The 19,508-nt window shown below is 33.0% G+C and overlaps 1 protein-coding gene across 1 annotated transcript in view; it reads left to right on the forward strand.

Moving 5' to 3' along the window:
* Window positions 1-19,508, forward strand: part of Cdc73 (cell division cycle 73) — a 126,994-nt gene that overhangs the window by 15,752 nt on the left and 91,734 nt on the right. Inside the window, exons 7-10 of the mRNA XM_010608748.3 lie at window positions 8,097-8,313; window positions 11,833-11,931; window positions 13,975-14,053; window positions 15,895-15,959. Of these exons, the coding sequence (XP_010607050.1) occupies window positions 8,097-8,313; window positions 11,833-11,931; window positions 13,975-14,053; window positions 15,895-15,959 (460 nt within the window). The remainder of the gene's footprint in view (window positions 1-8,096; window positions 8,314-11,832; window positions 11,932-13,974; window positions 14,054-15,894; window positions 15,960-19,508) is intronic.

The following is a 19,508-nucleotide window of genomic DNA, read 5'->3' on the forward strand; positions in this document are numbered from 1 at the left end:
CTATAGATGCTTGTTTTTTCCATAGTTGTATATAAGTGAAATTGTTCAGTATCGTGTGCACGTGGTTTCTTTCAGTATAATTGTTTTGATATTCATTGTTTTGTTGGATGTATCAGTAATTCATTCCTTTTGTATGAATCCTCTTCCCTTGTGTGCATGGACCACAGTTTGTTTACCTAGTCACTTGTTAATAGACATTTTACTTATTACCAGTTTTTGGTTACATCTCAAACTGTCATGAACACTTCAGTGCACGATTTTGCATGATTTTGCATGGGCATATGACTAATAGCTCTCTGACTTTATTCTTCTGTTTGAAGGGTATTTTTGTTATTTTAGGTTCTTTATATTTTCATGTGAATTTTGAAATTAACTTGTCAGTTTCTATACAAAAGCTTGCTAAGATTTTGATTGGCATTGAATTAAATTTATAGATCAGTTTGGAGAGAATTGATGTCTTAGTAATATTGAATCTTTTCAATATTTCAATCTATTTCTCCATTAACTAATAGAGCGATGCTTAGTCCTTTAATTTCTCACAGCAGTGTTTTGTAATTTTAGTGTATAGGTGTCATACTTTTTTGCTTGTTAGTGGTATTTTTTTTTAAAAAATGAGAACTACGTTTGTATTTTATGTATTACTCTTTTATCCTGTGATCATTAAAAACACATTGATTAGTCTTTGCAAATTTTTTGTAACTTTCATTGTATTGCCTACATATATAACTATATATTCTGCACATAGTAACATCTTTCTAAACCTGATGCCTTTTAATTCTTTATTTAGTGGTTAGGTTCTCTAATGTTGACTAGAAGATGTGAGATTTTATATTCTTGTTTTTGTTTTTAGGGGAGAACATTCAGTCTTTAATGGTAAAGCATGATGGTAGCTTAGATATTTTTGTAGATTCTTTTTAGCAGGTTAAGGAAATTTTCTTTTTAGTTTGCTGAGAGGTTTTTAAAAAATTAATAAAAAAATGAATGTTGGATATTACTATATTTTTCCTAGTTTGTATTTTTATCAATCTGGTGGATTTTTGAAAGTTTACATTCCATAGATAAACTCTAATTTATCAGTTCTGTATTGTTGTATAAAAATTAATAAAAAACATAGCGGCTTAAAGAATATGCATTTATTATCTAAGAACTTCCGTGGGTCAGGGGCTTTGGCATCATGGCCTACGTAGTTACTCTGCTTCATAGGCTCTTGCAAAGCTACAATAGGTGTTGGCCAGGATTGTGATTTCACCCGTATCCTTTTTTTTGTTTTGTTTTGTTTTTTGGTACTGGAGATAAAACTCTTGACCTTGCAGGCAGTGGCACCACTGAGCTAGATCCCTGGCCCTCATCTGTATTCTTAATTAGGGAAGAAATGATTTGCTTCCCAGCTCACTGGTGTGTTACAGTTTTTTTCCTTGGTTTCTTTTTTATGAAATACATATTTTTTCCCTCTAGCTACTTTAAATTTTTTTTCTGTTGCTTTTTTGGGGGTGGGTTATACTGGGGATTGAACCGAGGACTTTTGCACTGACCTGCATCCCCAGAACTTAAAATTTTTTTTTAAATTTTGAGATGGGGGTCTCCAGAAGTTTCTCAGCCTGGATCCTCCCACCTCACGCTCCCGTAGTGCTGGGATTACAGGTGTATAATAGAACCACTCAGGTTCTCTTGTTTTTTCTGAGCCATTTAATTATGGAATAGCTTTGGGGAAGTTTACAGTTGTTTCTTTTTTTTTTTTTTTTTCATTAGCTTTAGAAAATTCCAGGGCATTGTTTCTACCTAATTTTTTTCTGATTCCTTGTTTATGGATGCTAGTGGCTCAAATTACACATGAAATTGTACAATAGGACACTTAGGTTCTATTTTTTCCTTGGATTTTAAAATTTCTTTTTTACTTTTTTATTATAAATATTAACTCATGTTCATGGTAGAAATTAATGGCTTTCACTTCAATTTCCATATATATGTATAAATATTTGTATAAATATTTGTATTTATATATATATGTATAAATATTTGTATATTTGTAAATATTTGTGTATATGTATGTATGTGTGTGTGTGTGTGTGTGTGTGTGTATATATATGTATGTATATATTAAGCTTTAATCATATCTGCTCTCCCTACTTCCTTCTATTTCCCTTCCCTCTCTCCTTTTTCCTGGTTGTCCTCTCTCCCTTCCCTAGTAGTCTTATTCTACTTTCAGATTATTGTTTTCATTTTTCTTTTTCAATTTTGATATATGAAAGAGAACATGTATTGTTTGTCTTTCTGTGTCTGGTTATATTTTGTTTACTGCAGTGACCTGCAGTTTTATCCATTTTCCTGCAATGACAAGATTTCATCTTTATGGCTGAATAATACTCCACTGTGTATATTTAACATATTTCATCATACAATCGTCTGTTGACTGTCACCTAGGCTGTTTTGAGTAGTACTGCAATAAAGTTATGCAGGTATCTCTTTTGTAAGGTTACTTCATTTTATGTATACCTAGATATGGTGTCTGTTCAGATCATTTGCCCATTAATTGCTTTGGACTACTTTATCTTTTGTTAAAACTTTTTTTGAGTTCTTTATATATTCTAGATATTAATCCTCAGGTGAATATTTGGCAAAGATTTTCTTCACTCTGTTCATTGATTGCTGTGCAGAAGCTTTTTAAGTTTTTTTTGAGACAGGATCTCACTATGTAGCTCAGGCTGACCTCGAACTCACAGCAGTCCTCCTGTTTCAATCTCTTGTGTGCTGGGATTACAAGTGCGTGTGACCACGCTCAGTGAAGCTTTTTAATTTGTTTGTAATTTAATTTGTAATCTCATTTGTCAATTCTTGCTTTTATTTCTTAAGCTATTGGAGTTCTATTCAGTAAATCATTGCCCTTGCCTATGGCTTGAAGAGTTTCCCTGATATTTTTCTCTAGTATTTTTACAGTTTCAGGTTTTACATTAAGGCCTTTGATCCTTAAAAGATGAGAGGTAGGGATCTAATTCCTTACCACTGTGTATGGCTATACATTTTTCCCAGCACCTCATATTTTAAAGAGGTTTTTTTTACAGTGTATGTTTTTGACACCCATGTCACGAACCAAATGGCTATAGATGCATGGGTTTATTTTCAGGTCCTCTATACTATTGTTCTACAATGTTTGGTGATTTTCGTTTTTGTCTTCTCCCTCCCTGCCCAGTTCTAGGGATTGAACACAGAATGCTGAGCTATATCCTCAGCCCTCTTTATTTTTTATTTTGAGACAAAGTCTTGCTAAATTACTCAGGCTGGCCTTGAACTTGTATCTCAGCCTTCTGAGTAGCTGGGATTACAGGCAGACACCACTATGCCTAGTTGCATGTCTGTTTTTTGCCAGTGCCATGCTGTTTTGGGGAATAGAATATATTTTCAAATCAAATATTGTGATGCCTCCAGCATTATTGATTTTGCTCAGGATTGCTTTGGCTATTTGGGGTCTTGTGTGTTTATAAATCTTAGAATTGGCTTTTCTAGATCTGTGGAAAAGGTGATTGCTGTTTTGTAGTGAATCCATAGATTGCTTTCAATAATATGGTTATTTTAATGATATTCTCCAAGTCCATTAGCATGGGAGGTCTTCCCATCTTTTTAGTGTCTTCAGTTTCTTTCTTCAGTGTTGTGTAATTTTCATTGTAGAAGTCCTTTGCCTCCTTGGTTAGATTATTGGTAGGTATTTTCTTTTGCTTTCTGGCCATTGTGAATGGATTGTTTTCATGTTTCTTTTTAGCAGGTTCACTATTGGTGTATAGAGAAGTTACTGATTTTTATTTTTACTTGTTTTTGGTGGTACTGAGGATTGAACCTAGATCTTCAGACATGCTCGACAAGACTTCTACCACCAAGCTACATCTCAGCAAAGCTACTGATTTTTATTTATGTATTGATTTTATAGCCTACTGCTTTGTTGAACTTTTTTGTATTTTTTGTCTATTGGGAGAATTTTTAGGGTTTCTGAGTATATAGTCATACCATCTGCATACCACTTTCTTATTGTGTATTCCTTTTAGTTTTTTCTCTTACCTGATTGCTCCAACTAAAATTTTAATAATAGTGATGAGAGTGTATACCTTTGCTTTGTTCCTAATATTAGAGGAAATACCCTCAGATTTTTTTCATTCAATATAATTGTTTTTTGTTTTTTGTTTTTTGGTAGCAGGGGTTGAACTCAGGACCTTGTGCCTGGAAGGCAGGTGCAGTGTCCCTGAGCTAAGTCCCCAGCCCTCCAAGTATATTGGCTTTGGAGATCATATATCTATATCTATATCTATATCTATATCTCCACTCTTAATTATGTTGAGGTGTGATCCTTCTATACATAGGTTCCTGAGGGCTTTTATGATGAAAGGATATTGAATTTTATCAGAGGCCCTTTCTGTATTTTTTGAGATGACCATGTGATTTTTATTACTGATGATATTTATGTGCTGTGTCACATTTATTGATTTGCATATTTTGCAAACATCTTTGCATTCCTGGAATGAAACCAAATTGATTGTGTTATGTGATCTTTTTTTTCTTTTTTTTGTGATACTGGGGATCGAACTCGGATCCTTATGCTTGCGAGGCCGCTGAGCTAAATCCCCGGCCTGTATGTGATCTTTTTAATGAGATGCTAAATTCAAATTGCAAGTATCTTGTTGAAGATTTTTTTTTTTTTTTTGGTATTGGGGATCAAACTCAGGCCCTTGGACTTGCAAAATAGGCGGTGGACCACTAAGTCAAATCCCCAGTGCTTGTTGAAGATTTTTGCATCTTTATTCATCAAGTGTATTGATCTATAGTTATCTTTATATGTTGGTACAGTTTTAGAAGCAATTAAAACAGACTTTGTAGAATGAGATTGGAAGGGTTCCCTTCCTATTTTATGGACTAGTTTGAGGAGCAGTGATATTCTTTAAAGAAAGGTCTGGTAGAATTCAGTAGTTGAATCTGTCTGTTCCTATGATTTTGTTTGTTGGGAGACCTTTTTATTAGTGTGTCAGTGTCTTTGCTTGTTATTTATCTATTTAGTTTTCTTGTTTCAATTTTGGTTGGTCAGAAATTGAAATTCATTCAGAAATTAAGCCATTTCTTCTATCACTTTATTGGTATATAATTTTTCAAAATATTCCCTAATGATCCTGTAGATATCGGTAGTATCTGTTATAGTAGCCTCTGTTTTTTTTTTTTTTTAATCTAACTTTACTAATTTGGTTCTCCTTTTTTCTAAGGATTTGTCAATTTTGTTTATTTTTTGATCTAACTGATTGATACTGTCTCTTTCATTTATTTTTGCCTTGATTTTTAAAATTTCTTATATTCTGTTGATTTTAGATGTGGTTTATTTTTGTGTAAGGCCTTGAGATGCATCATTAGGTTGAGATGGCTCTTATTTTTCTAATGAAGAGGCTTAAAGAGGTATGAACTTCAATCTTATGATTGCTTTTGCTGTGTCCCATAGGTTCTGGTATGTTGTGTTTCCATTTTGATTTTATTCCAGGAATTTTTTTTTTTTTTTTTGTTCCGGGGATTGAACTTGGGACCTTGCACTTGCGAGGCAGGCGGAAGAGCCACTGAACTAAATCCCTGGCCTATTCTAGGAATTTTTAACCCCCAACACGCTCTTCAGTGACCTACTATTCAAAAATGTATTGTTCAGTCTCTGTATTTGTGTAATTTCTGTAGTTCACCTTCTGTTGATTTCCATATTATGATCTGATGAGATCCAGAGAATTATTTCACATTTTTTGATATTTGTTAATATTTGCTTTGTGGTCTTAGGTATGATCTATTTTTAGGGAAAGTTCCATGAACTGATATTTTCTGCAGCTATTGGGTTGAATATTCTGTAGATGTCTGTTAAATCCATTTGATTTATAGTTTAATCTAATTATAATGATTTTTTTTTTTTGGTCTAGATCATTTGTCTATTGGTGAATGTAGAGTATCAAAATCACCCACTTATATTGGGATTTATTTCTCCTTTTACATCTGTTTCATAAAATTATGTGTTCCAATGTTTGATATGTACATATTTACAATTGTATCCTCCTGATAACTTCACCAGTATGTAGTAATTCTATCTCTTCTGCTTTTAGCTTGAAGTATGTTTTGTCAGATATGAGTGTATCTGCACCTGCTTGTTTTTATATTCTCGTTGCTTAGAATATAATTTTTTATCTTTTTCTCTTTCGGGTCATGTATCTTTGTCATTGAGGTGAATTTCTTGGCATTAATCCATTGAATTAGTATTTATCTTCTAATGACCATTAGAAAAATTAATGACCATTTACATGTAGAGTTAGTATAGAAAGGTATCTACTTACTCCTGTCTTTTTTTTTTTTTTTTCCTCGTTGTTTGGAATAATCCACTTTCATTTCTTTCTCCGTTACTCATCTTAGATATTATGGCTTAACTGAATTAATGATGTTTGATTCTTTCTGAATCCTCATTTGCTTGCCTATTCTTCTAGTGAGATTCTTTGCTGTTGTTTTATGACTGTTTTGTTTTGGTATCTCTTTGTGTAGAGATACTGTAGTGTCTTCTGTAATGCTGGTTTAAAAGTAATAAGGGCTGGGATTTAGCTCAATGGTTCTGCCTCTTGCGTCATAAGCGCAAGGACCTGAGTTTGATTTCAGATACAAAAAAAATAAAAAGTAATGATTCCTTTAATTGATGCTTATCTTAGAAGGTCTTTAATTATCTTTTGATTCTGAAGGATAACTTTGCTGGGTATAAAGTTTGACAGTTATTTTTTATTTCATGGCTTGAAATACATTCACTTCTCTCTTGAAGAGTTTCTGCTAAGAAACTCTTACTCTGATGGATTTGTGTTTTGTGAGTGACTTAATGCTTTTCTTTTACAGCTTTTAATATTCTCTCTATTTTTGATGGTTTAGCTATAATATGAAACGGAGTAATTGTTTTCTGATAATGTGAACTTGGGGTTTAAAATGCTTCCTGTACATGGATTTCCATATCTTTCCTGAGATCTGGGAAATTTTATGCTCTTATTCACTGAATAAATTTTCTGTACCTTTAGCCTATACATCTGTACTAATTATTTGTAAATTTTTTCTTTTAATGGTGTCTAATAAACTTTTGTTTCATGTATTTTGACTAGTCATTTCAAAGCAGGAAGGTTAATTCAGGTACTGCTATTACATGTTGGGTAGAAATAAAACTCCAGTGATTGAAACTCCACTGCAAGCTTGATTATAGAGATACGCTGTGTGCTTTAAATTTTAGGGTAATGTATAGTATTAAAGTGAGTCAAATGCCAGATACATCATAAGCATCTGCCCTAAAATATGTTCATATCTACTCTATATAAAATTAGCATATTATATAGTACTACTGTATTTAAACCAGCAGGAATTTTCATCCTTTTTCCAGATCTTGTGTAAGCATTTTTCAAAATTTTCATCTTATGACTAAAGTAATATTTTTGTCTATAGTAGCTAAGGTACTCAGCCACTTTTAAATTCTTTGTCTCATTTTACATTATAAAAAAAGAAACTATGCTTAAAATTACTATCTTATGAAGTCTGGACTTTTAGTGTTAAAAAGTCTCTTTGCTGATTTGTCTGTTAGATTATCAAAGGAATGATAAGGATATTTGTAAGACATGGTTTCATCTTCTAGAGATTGAAAAGATTATGCATATTTGTGGCATATAAAATCCTTTTTACAAAAAGGTAAAGGTAAGGTTTGAACTTTAGAGGATGTTTTTCACCCCCTTATCAGGTGACCTCTGTGTATATGTAATTTTTGTAGATGACAGAGTCTAGCTGGTGAAGTTTCAGAAAACATACATATTAATGATTCTAGTTCTTTTTGGAGAAAGAGATGAAAAATATGCAAAAAATTGTGTTGCATTGATTCTTCTAAGAAATTACTAATTCCACATAGATTATCTCTATATGAGCCCTGGTCTGTAAATAAGTTTTATGATTACAAAATATTAAATATGTCAGTTTAACATAAGAAAAGTTTAATTATTGCCACCAGGCACTTACAAATATAACACAATATATAATATTCTCAAAGATTCTTTGCTGTGAAAATATTTTTAAAAATTGCGTTTTAGGTCTTTGTCTGAAGCTATGTCAGTGGAAAAAATTGCTGCAATCAAAGCCAAAATTATGGCTAAGAAAAGATCTACTATCAAGACTGATTTAGATGATGATATAACTGCCCTTAAACAGAGAAGTTTCGTAGATGCTGAGGTAGATGTGACCCGAGACATTGTCAGCAGAGAGAGAGTGTGGAGGACACGAACAACTATCTTACAGAGCACAGGAAAGGTAATGAAAATGTTTTCTCATTCATAGAGCATGTGTATGTAATTTGTGTTTAGTTCTGAATTAAGTTTGCTATTACAAGGAAGATTTAGGTTTTGAAGGATCAGAATGATACAGATTTTCAAGTGGCCATGTTTATCATTCCATTGATAGATTTAGTTATTGGTCACCAAAGAAGTTGATAAAATCAGTCAATCAAAATGTAGGCCCTTCACACATCTTTTCTAAATCAGAGTGGCCCAGTTTTCTTGTTAAATCATATTTTTGTTTAAACTTGATGAATAGAGAATATTGATGACAGCAAGCTCTCTAGTCATCAGAGACTCATAACGTAGAGAAATTATAAAAATCAGCAAACTTTTGAGTACATTTTTTACATTATGTTTTCTTGTGCAAATGTAAGAATTTTTCTGTTCTTTATTACTGGAGATCTTTTGTTTTGTTTTTGCTCCACAGTAATGGGGTTTTTCTCCCTCACTTGTCCTGCTCCTCCTTTTTCTTCCCTTTCCTCTTCTATCATCCTCCTTTTCTTTCTCTTTCTTCTTCCATTTCATCCTTAGAAATAATGTATTAACGACATCTTTGTAGCTTTGTAGTACAGTGGTGCATGCTTGTAATCCCAGATACCCAAGAGACAGAGGCTGGATGATTTTAAGTTTGAAGCCAATGTGAGCAACTTAGTGAGAGCCTGTCTCAAAATAAAAAATAAAACAGGGCTGGAGATGTAGCTTAGTTGTAGAGCACCTCTGGGTTCAATATCCAGTGCAGCAGCAGCAGCAGCAGCAGCAGCAGAAGCAGCAAAAAATCGTTTACAAATACCTTACTGAATTTATGTCTATACAGTCAAAGGATTAATTCTTTGGAACAAATTGTTAAAGGAGACATACACTTTAAATTTTTAAAAATAAAAATTTGAATGATGCTTGATGGATTACTGTTTTATAGATTGTTAAAAAAGTGTACATCAATTTTCTTTTCTTCTGTTTGCAATTCTAGGAATTGAGCCAGTGCCTTGCAAATGCTAGACAGGTGGTTTCCCACTGAGGTTGCTCTCCAGCCCTGGATTCTATTTCGTGTACACATTTTCATGTGTGTTTGTATTGTACCCTTTTGTACTCCAGTGTTCTCTGGTTGCTAATAGTGATGTGGTGCAAACTTTGAGAAAGTGTAAATTACTGGTGAAACTGAAACAGACTTTAACGTTTTTTTGTTTTGAATTTTGACCATACTTGTATTATGCCTCTCAGGAAAAAAGCTACTAGAAAAAAGTGTGTAAAGAAAAGAATTATTTCTGTTTCCTTTTGAATTGTTTCCACAAAGTACTCCACCCATCCCAATTTTAATTCTTATTGATATCATTAATCTTAGCTCTTGTTATGGTGGATAATGTTTCCATTAGTTGAGGTTATTAGGTTCCTGTATGCGGCATATTTTTGTTCTTATTTCCCCTCCCTGCTTTTTACCCCCCACCCATATTTCCTTGGTCCTCTTCCTATTGCAAGAGATTCATGTCCTTGTCCCTTTCTATCCATCCTTTGTTATTCTGTTTGTATTTTGCCCAAATGAGAGACAACACATGGTAATATTTAAGTTTGTCTGTCTGGTTTAATGCATTACTTCTGAGGATCATTTTCCAGAGCTAGGAGCTATAGAGAAATCTGAAAATAACTGAATTTCTATTTTCCAATTTTGCTGTTTGTACTAAAATGATCTGTTATACTAATTTTATTGTCTAATATGGCTAAGTAATGCTTGGATAATACTGTGTTATTGTTAAAAATTCATTATAATTATTGAGAAACCTTAAACTCTTGGAAAAGAAATAAAATAGATGTTATATGCTTTCTTATTTTTATATCAGACATTAAAATTTCAAGTAACTGAGGTGAACAATTTTATTTGAGCTCTAGGTGGCAGAATTGTATCATAATTTCAAAATTTAATGTAATGTTATACCATTTATCTTTTAAAAAATAGTTAATGATTTAAGAATTGTTTTATAACTACATTTGCCTCTACTGATATTAACATTTTAAAAAAATCAATAAGCAAATACCTTGATTGATAATCTCTAGATACTGTTTTCACTTGATAAATGGCAAAAAATATTTTTAGGTACTTAGAGCCTTATAGACCTTTAGACAGACTTTCATTATCACTTTTCAGGATTGTCTTGTTTTCTGAGTTTCAGAAAAAAGATTGAAGCTTCCTTGAGAAATATAAATATATTTTTTAATATATAGTTATTACAAACACTTCAGGTAAAATAATCTGTTTTATAATGCCTTTAAAACACATTTTTAAACATCTATAAATTGGTATATGTCTTATTTTGTTTTCTGTAACAGAATATTACACTGATTTGTAATGAAATGTACATGGTTCACAGTTCTGGAGGTGGGGAATTCAAGAGAGAATATTTCATGCAGTAAGGAGTAGTCAGCTAGTTGACTGTGTTGAATGTTGCTGAGGTTGTTTATGCAAGAATTTATCTTGAATTTATTTTAAATGCTTTGCAACTTTTCCAGTCATTGAAAAGTGCATATTGACTCCTGTGTCTTAAAACTTTTCAACTTCCTATATAATCCATAGCAATTTGAAGTTAATACTATGGTTCATTATATTTAAAGGAGGATACACTAGTTGATTCCTTTAGAAATTGGAAAGTCCTTTCAAAATTAGGGAGACTCTCGACGGTAAATATTGTGTTTTTTTGTTATTTAAAATATTAACTCTTTTTGGGTATATCTTTGAATAGATGCAGAATATGAATAGAGTTGTAGGTAATTAATGCTGTTTGAATAAAATGAAAATAATAAGATGATTAACACTGGGTTTTTGATAATTGGTTCCAGGGTTTTTTTAGTAATACTGAGTTTTTACTTATGTGTATAATTGCATTAGTCTGTTTTCTGTTGTTGTTTTGAGGTACTGAAGTACTTGATAAAGAAAGAGGTTTAGGGTTGGGAATGTAATTCAGTTGTAGAGCACTTGCCTAGCATGAATTGAGGCCCAGGGTTTGATCCCCAGTGCTTGGGGAGATGAATGGAGAAGTAAAGGGTTTTATTTAGATCAATTTTGGAAGGCTGAAAGTCTAAGATATGGCAGTCTCGTCTGTTAGCCTCTGATTAGGTCCTCTTGTCTAGATTGCAATATAGTGGAAAATGAGGGAATTGGTTGCTTATAGGGATCAGTTGTATGGGGTAATCTTGTGTAATACCAGCCTACTCTCCAGAGAACTAACTCTTCAAAATCAACATTGTCCGGAAGACTTATTTACTTCCCATTATGCCCATCTTTTATAGTTTTTACCGCTGTAGCATCACCATATGCTAAGGAACAAGGTTCTAACATATGAAATCTTGGAGGACAAATCACATCATACAGAGCTAGTAGTACTATATTATATAGTAGAGAAGAATTGATAGGAAGAAAACTTGGTTAAAAATTATTTATTACATTAACATTGCCTTCGTACATTTGATTTTAAGTGGGCTTAATTAGAATCTGTTTATGTTTTAGAATTTTTCCAAGAATATTTTTGCAATTCTTCAGTCTGTAAAAGCTAGAGAAGAAGGGCGTGCTCCTGAACAGCGACCAGCTCCAAATGCAGCACCTGTGGTAAGAATGTTTTACAATTTAGACTTAGTAAATTTAACAAAAGTGCCATAAATAATATGTGTGGTATTTGACTCTTGCAATTTGAAGACCTCTAGTTTTTACATTAGTAGGTTCTGAAGCTTTTGTTGCTTCATTGTATCTGAAGGATGCGAAGATTCTCTCCAGCCTTAAAGGTTATTTGAAGACTAATTCTGAAAGTCTTATGACCCAGGAGATAAGGTTGGGTCACAGTGTCATGGGGAAAAGCCCTCTCTGTAAATGCCCTACTTGTTAAAAATGTAAGTCCCTGTTACATTCTCATTTTTTTTTAATTGTTGCTATCTGTGATATCTTATTAAGTATATTTTCCCTGATGATCCCTTCATGTCACCTTTTCATTGTACTTAAGTTCTGAGGGTTGACTATTTCACTGTTTGAGTGCAGTGCACCACCCCTAAAACTAAATTTCATTTGCGACATATAGCCTTTATGCAGACATATCCTATGATTTTTTTCCCCCCGTGGTATAGGAGATTGCAGGGAGTGCCGCCCTCCCCCGGCCCTTTTTTATTTTGAGGAAGGCTTATCCTGAGTTGCCCAGACTAGCCTCAGACTTGAGTATCTCTTGCCTTAGCCTCTTGAGTAGCTGGAATTATAGGAGTGTGGTTCTACGTCTGGCTTACCCACTACTTCCATCTATTTTCATGATTCTATAAAGGAAGAAGAAAATACAAGTAAAATTGAATCTATTCTAGTACAATTTTAAAAAGTGTCAAGATGTGATAGAGCACTAATATAGCCTTTGTAAGCTACAGTAGTTTTATTTGTTCACGAAATCATTGGTATTTACCTTTTAGAGATAGTGAGATTTTGCTGATATTTGGACAAATTCACTAAGTTGACTTACCAGCAAGTATTCATGTACCTACTATTTGTCAGACAATGTGTTGATTATAATACAGTAATTAGAATACAATAATAGAAAGATCCTCTTTTTGAGCTTGTAATACAGTAAATTAGACTTGCTAGGTATAAAAAAAATAGTGACAGTGAGGTAAGTGCTGTAGTTTTAAAAGCAGCGGGTGCTTATATCTATGAATTGGTAGGCTTTTCTAATGGTTGGAAGCATTTCAAACCTTAGAATAGTTAAACCATTACTTTTGTGACTATAATTATTTCTTCTGTGTGTTTACATTATAGTTAATATAGTTGAAAATATTGATGTTTAGCTCTTGACTATGAATATATACCTAGTAACAATTTTGATAAGTCTCTCTTTTATTTGGAATAGTACTTAGAGTGGAATCATACTGTAACAAAATTGGGAGTACTTTAGTCTTCATGTGTATCAACAACTGCCCAAGCAGCTTTGGGATTTTTTAAAAGATATCTGCTGCTGCTAGGTTATTATAGACTGTGAATATTGGAATCAAGTATTTGTGAATTAAATTATTGACAGCTGTTTCTAATTACTTCGGATACACCTATTTAGTCCTATACTATACATTTATAATGAGCTTATTGTCATATTCGCCATATTTATTTAATTTAAATTAAATAATAATTTAATCATTTAAATTTAATTTAAATTTAATAATTTAAATTAAATTAATAATTTGGTGGATAATTCAGTTAACAGTCTCAAAAATGTTTTATTTTTGTTGTTAGAAGATCATCATTCGGCTGGGGTTTTAGCTCAGTGGCACCACTCCTGCCTTGCAAGTGCAAAGTCCTGAGTTTGATCCCTGGTACCAATAAAGATTCATAATTGGAGGAAGAGTATTATTTCACAGACATTTAAGTAGCCATAATGAAATTGCTAACTGTTCTATTTGTGCAGTTTTCAAGACTTGCTTTTTGCCTTGATGTGTAATAATAACTGTAATGATAATACAATAATATAATAATCTCACAAATGATTTTGGTCATCCAGTGACTAGAAATCTACTCACCACTTTGCTGTAGTAAGAAAAAAAAATAGAGTAAATATCTCTTGTAGCTTTAATTATGAATATTACATAGATAATTAAAATATTAATTAGCTCATAATTTGTTTTTCTACAGGATCCCACATTGCGTACTAAACAGCCTATTCCAGCTGCCTACAATAGATATGACCAGGAAAGATTCAAAGGAAAAGAAGGCAAGAGTTTTTTAATTTTTATGATTATCTTGGTGTGGTCATGCTGACCTCGAGAGGCAATATAGTCAAATGTTTAAGGGTTTTTAAAATAAAGTCTTCAGGCCAAATTTGACTCATTGCATGTTTTATAAGTAAAACTTTTTTTGGAACACAGCCACCCTTATGTGTTACCTATGACTGCTTTAGCTCTGTGACAGTCCCACTGAGTTGTTTTGCCAGAGATCATACACCTATAAAACCAAACTATATTATCTGACCCTTCAAAGAAAAAAATTGGCTAACCCCTGGTTAATAGTTTGAATTTTGGATCCAAATCCATTTTGTCACTTAAATTTTGTGTGAATTTTAGTATTACTTTAAATGCATTCTTCCAGGCATGGCACATACCTGTAATCCCTGCACTTGGGAGGCTGAGGATTGCTGTGAGTTTGAGGCCAGCCTAGGCTACATGGAAAAAAAAAAGCATTTTGTTTGAGTTTTTCTCCTGTCTATAATTTTAATAGTAATAGACCTCTTAGGGTTATTGTGAGATTTAAATTAGATAATAAACCTAAAGTCAGTAGAATAGTGTGTGGTATGTAATAAAACTGTCAACAGATGTTTGCTATTAGTAGATGTGTGTCTACATAATTTATTTTAGAATGGAGATTTTATATATTACCTCTTGCTTCTCAGATTATAAATGTATATATTGAGAATTTAGAAAACAGACTTGGAGCAGTAGTATGAGGGCTTATTTTGTGGTGTTGTGGCTGATGAAATCGTAAACCATTTCTACATTAGTGAAGTAGGACTAATGTCATTTCCTGTTGAAATCTTTGTCTTGACTACATTTATAAAAATATAAGGTAGAACAATTAAAAATTTAACGTTTACTTTTTTCCTGCATTATTTTATACATTACGTTAGTACAGTGAATTTTGTATGCTGATTTCATTTACTGGATAAAAGGACACTAAATAGATGCCAGAGTAAGATAGCGATCCATTCCTTTATTCAGTACAATGTTTTCCTTATGAAATAGACTGTATAAAGCAGCACACAGACCACATCCAGTCTTTGGGCCAAATCCAGCTGTCCTGTTTGTATACATACTATATATTGTTTATCTTGTTTTTGTGTCACAGCTGCAAAATTTAGTAGTTATGACAGAGATCCTTTGGCCTTCAATGAGTAAAGTATTTTTTACTCAATTCTTTACAGGAAAGCATATTGGGACTGTGTTCTGAAACTCCCATCATCATTTACAACATTGTTTTGTACAAAATATTTAACATATCATAGATTGCAAGTTTGGGACACAGCTTTTTACAAGGAGTTTTCTCAGATGCTTTTAGTGATGCTATGATCAAGTATTTAGTAATAAATAATTTAGGGGCTACAAAATATTTTATTCAGTCTTTTTTTTTTTTTTTTTTGGTACCGGGGATCGAACTCGGGTCCTTGCACTTGCGAGGCAGGCAGCAGAACCACTTTTAGTGTTTTTTTTTTTTTTTTTGGTACCGGGGATCGAACTCGGGTCCTTGCACTTGCGAGGCAGGCAGCAGAACCACTGAGCTAAATCCCCGGCCCTATTCAGTCTAAATTTTGAACTTAATTGCAGAGTTAGTCTTAACTAGCTTCTGTTCATAGGCTTACTGGTGTGTTTTGAATATATTTTTGAGAATGGTGTCTTTTTAAAAGTTTTTAATCTTCAGAAGTTTGTAATTCAACTATATATAGTAAATTTAAGGCTTTGCTATACTGTTTAACTTTCACATATAATATAGATTATTACTTTAAATTTCTTGTCTATCTAAAAATACATAATATCTAACAGTAAACCTTCCCTTTTTTTGTAGAGACGGAAGGCTTTAAAATTGATACTATGGGAACTTACCATGGTATGACACTGAAGTCTGTAACGGTAAGTTATTTGACCGTAGTGGTTAGTTTGTTCGAGACATTTTATGTGAGTAGTGGAGTTTGAAGAAAACTTCTGGTGTTTCATATTTACCGATTGAAACATTTATCTTTAATGACCAGTTGTGCTGTTAGATATATGAGGTGCATTATATAATTCTTGAACTCTTCCCTACTCTTCTAGCTCACTTTCTTTCTCCCTCCCTTCCTGTTTCTTTTTCAAACTGAGGCTGAGAGAATGTGTAAATAAACATTAAAAGCTGTTTAGATTAACTAGGACAATGCTATCTGGCTAAAAGATGTTAAAGAGTTAAAAGATTGTTTAGGGAAAGTTTTGCTGTAATAGTTTATGTTCTTTATAATACTTATCCTCTTTAAAGAGAGATTGTAGTGAATTGTTATCAAGCTTACAAAGTTGATACTTGCTGGATATGGTGGTGTTTGCTGTAATTTTCAGGACTCTGTGAGGCTGAAGCACCAAGATTCCAAGTTCAAACACATACTGGGCAATTTAGTGACTTAGCAAAACCCATCTTAAAATAGAAAATAAAAAGAGAGCTGAAGATACAGTTCAGTGTGAAAGGTCAGGGATCAGTTTCCAGTACTAAAACAAACAAAAATTCCTGCTTATTAGAACTAAATACTCTATGCCTTTGTTTCACTTTTAAGAAGCTTTCTTTTTCTTTTTGTTTTTTCCCCTTTGCCTTTCCTTTTCATTTTTCTTTTATGAGACAGGATATTGCTTTGTTGCCCAGGCTGAATTCAAACACTTGGGCTCAAGCAGTCCTTCTGTCTCTGCCTCCTCTGTAATTGAACGACAGGTGTGTGCTGTGCTCAGCTTATTTATTTTTTAACTCACTAGAAGTGGTTATTTCTAGATGTTCTGATCAAAACATATTTCATACTTTTCATTTTTAGCCAGTGATGTAGAGCAGGAATTCTGTTTTCATTTTGCATATTCATTTTCTGGGACATTTACCTTTCATACTTTAAAAAGTATGAATTAATTGGAACGGCTGTTTCTTTGAAACACTAATACCAAGTTTCTTTCGTTTTTGCTTCGAACTGTCAGATCTGTAAGGATTCCATATGACAGAAAATCGGTATATTTGTGGTGATTTCTCAGAATTAAGATCCATCGTTTTTTTTTTTTTTGGTACCGAGGATTGAACTTGGGACCTTATGCTTGCGAGGCAGGTGCTGGAACCACTGGGCTAAATCCCCAGCCCAAAATACATCTTCATATATAGAATTTGCCAGGCCTTACAAATTTCCTAAAGCAGACCCCAGTAAATGTATAGAATGTGACTGAAGTTAGAATTTTTGTTTCTTTTTCTAGGCTTCAAATTGGGACTAGATAGTGGATATTTTTATAATATATTTTATTAGTGGCACCCAAGGCCTTGAGCGTGTTAGGCACTTGCTGGAGTGCTAAGATAGTTTCCCAGCTCTTTTTATTTTATTTTGAGAGAGGGTCATGCTAAGTTGCCTAAGATGTCCTCAAACTTGGTGATCCTCCTAGCATAAGCTTCCATAGTAGCTAGGATTACAAGCATGCCACACACTATGCTTGTTTTAAAATTGTCATCAGATTGTTTTGTATTTTATTGAAATTGTAGGTAGATTGTTTAATTCATTCAATAAATACTTATTTTGCATTTGTGTCAGACCATGTTCTAGTGGCTGGGCATATAGCTGATGATAGAGTAGTCAGAGGCTTCTTTGAAGAGGTGATAGTTTAGCTGAAACCTTGCAGATGATCATTCCCTGTAAGGAAGGTTAGGGGTTAATACCCAGGCTCAGTTTGCAAAATCAAAAAGGCCAGTGTCTCCAGCTAAGTGATGAGGTAGAAAGTGGTAATAAATTTGATTTATGCATTTTGTGACATTTGCTTGATTTTTTCTGGTTTCATAATTTAAGTTACATTCTTAGGTCATTTTCTTAGGGACAGAATTTGGCTAGTGAATTGTTGGGGTAACTGAATTTTTTATCCTTATTGTTACTGTTTTTACTCTCCTCTTTCCCGTATCTCTGAAATGCCATAACATTTGTCTCTTTATGTGAACTGCTATGAAAAAAATCAATGATAGTTTTTATAGTGGTACTTCATATAGAGTAATTTTCTAAAATGCAAGGATAGCTTCTTAATTGATAAGAGTTCTGCTTCATTGGACTGTTTCTACATGGACTTAAAAGTGGTGAACTTAAATTTGTGCTATATTTTAAAGAATATAAAATGTTGTTTAGGAATTAATAGAACTAAAAATGGTCAGATTGCCAGTAATTTTATTTTGGTACCAATTTTGAATCTGCTTGTATCCTGATTTCATTTAGTGGTGGTTAGGACTACATAGAGAAGTTTGAACATGAAAGTTTTGAATTTTTCAGATAATTCTTTTTAGATGAGCCTCAAACTTAGGCTTCCAGTGTAATGTTTTTTTCTCTCTCTTTTCTGTTTTGAGTGATTACTGTTTGTGAGTTGGTGAGCTGTACCAGCTTTTACTTATGCTCCAGTTAAGAAAGTTTTTCGTTTACTATCCAAAGCTTTTGTTGCCCATATGTGACTTCTTTTCGCAACCATTGTTCTTCAAATTTTGATGTGGTTAGTGGTTATACAAAGTTACTAAAATTAGGATCAATATACTTTAGAATTAATTACCTTTTAAGTTCAACCTCAGACTTCTTTAGATGTAACATTGAATCAATAAATTGATAATTTTTATACAGTGGGGTTTTCTGTGTGCTAGAGAAAATATGTGTTTTGGTAATCATATTCCATGAGTCATAAATTACTGAAAATTTGTTATGAAAATAGAGGTCCAGGCAGGGTGCTTTGGTAATGTAAAAATAATTTATTGACATTTCTTATAGGAATAGAAATTTTAATATCTTTTAAATTTACAATATGCATAGTTGAATTTTTTTTTTTTTTTTTTTTTTTTTTTCTTTGTAAAATTTTTCTAAGGTAGGTTCTAGCTGTGTTGCCCTGACTGGCCTTAATCTTCTAGCTCAGTGATGTCAAGCCCTTTGGAGCTTTAAGTGATAACAAACAGCCCACTGCACCATGCGTGCTATAGGTTTGCCACCATTGTTCTAGCTCATCTTGTCTCAGCCTCTTAAGTAGTTAGGACTATAGACATGTGCTGCCATGCTGGTTTCTTGTTGAGTTGCTAGAGAGCTTTTCACAGTTGGGCGCTTTCCTAAAAAATGTGCTATTGGGTTCTGTAGTGTATAGAAACACTGAACAGATTTTGTGGTATAGGAACCTAAATTGGAAGGGAAGAGTATATACACTTTATCAAGCTTGTTGAGTTTTAGAGCTTGCCCCTTCCTTCCTTCTTTCTGGAAGTACTCTTAGGACTGACCTAATTACTGTTAAGTAAAGCCTAGAGTTATGGGTTGGAAGTAAAAATCACTCATTGGAGAAAATACATATATATTTTCATGGATTTCTTTTGTGAAAGGGCCATCATAGACTAAGAAAATGTGGCTTGACCGTGCTTTTTTTTTTTTTTTTTTTTTTTTAGTGTGGTTTTACTCTGCCCCTTCTCCT

The sequence above is a fragment of the Fukomys damarensis genome, unplaced genomic scaffold (genome assembly GCF_012274545.1).
Source record: "Fukomys damarensis isolate Sample0158 unplaced genomic scaffold, DMR_v1.0_HiC HiC_scaffold_11, whole genome shotgun sequence".
NCBI classification, from domain to species: domain Eukaryota; kingdom Metazoa; phylum Chordata; class Mammalia; order Rodentia; family Bathyergidae; genus Fukomys; species Fukomys damarensis.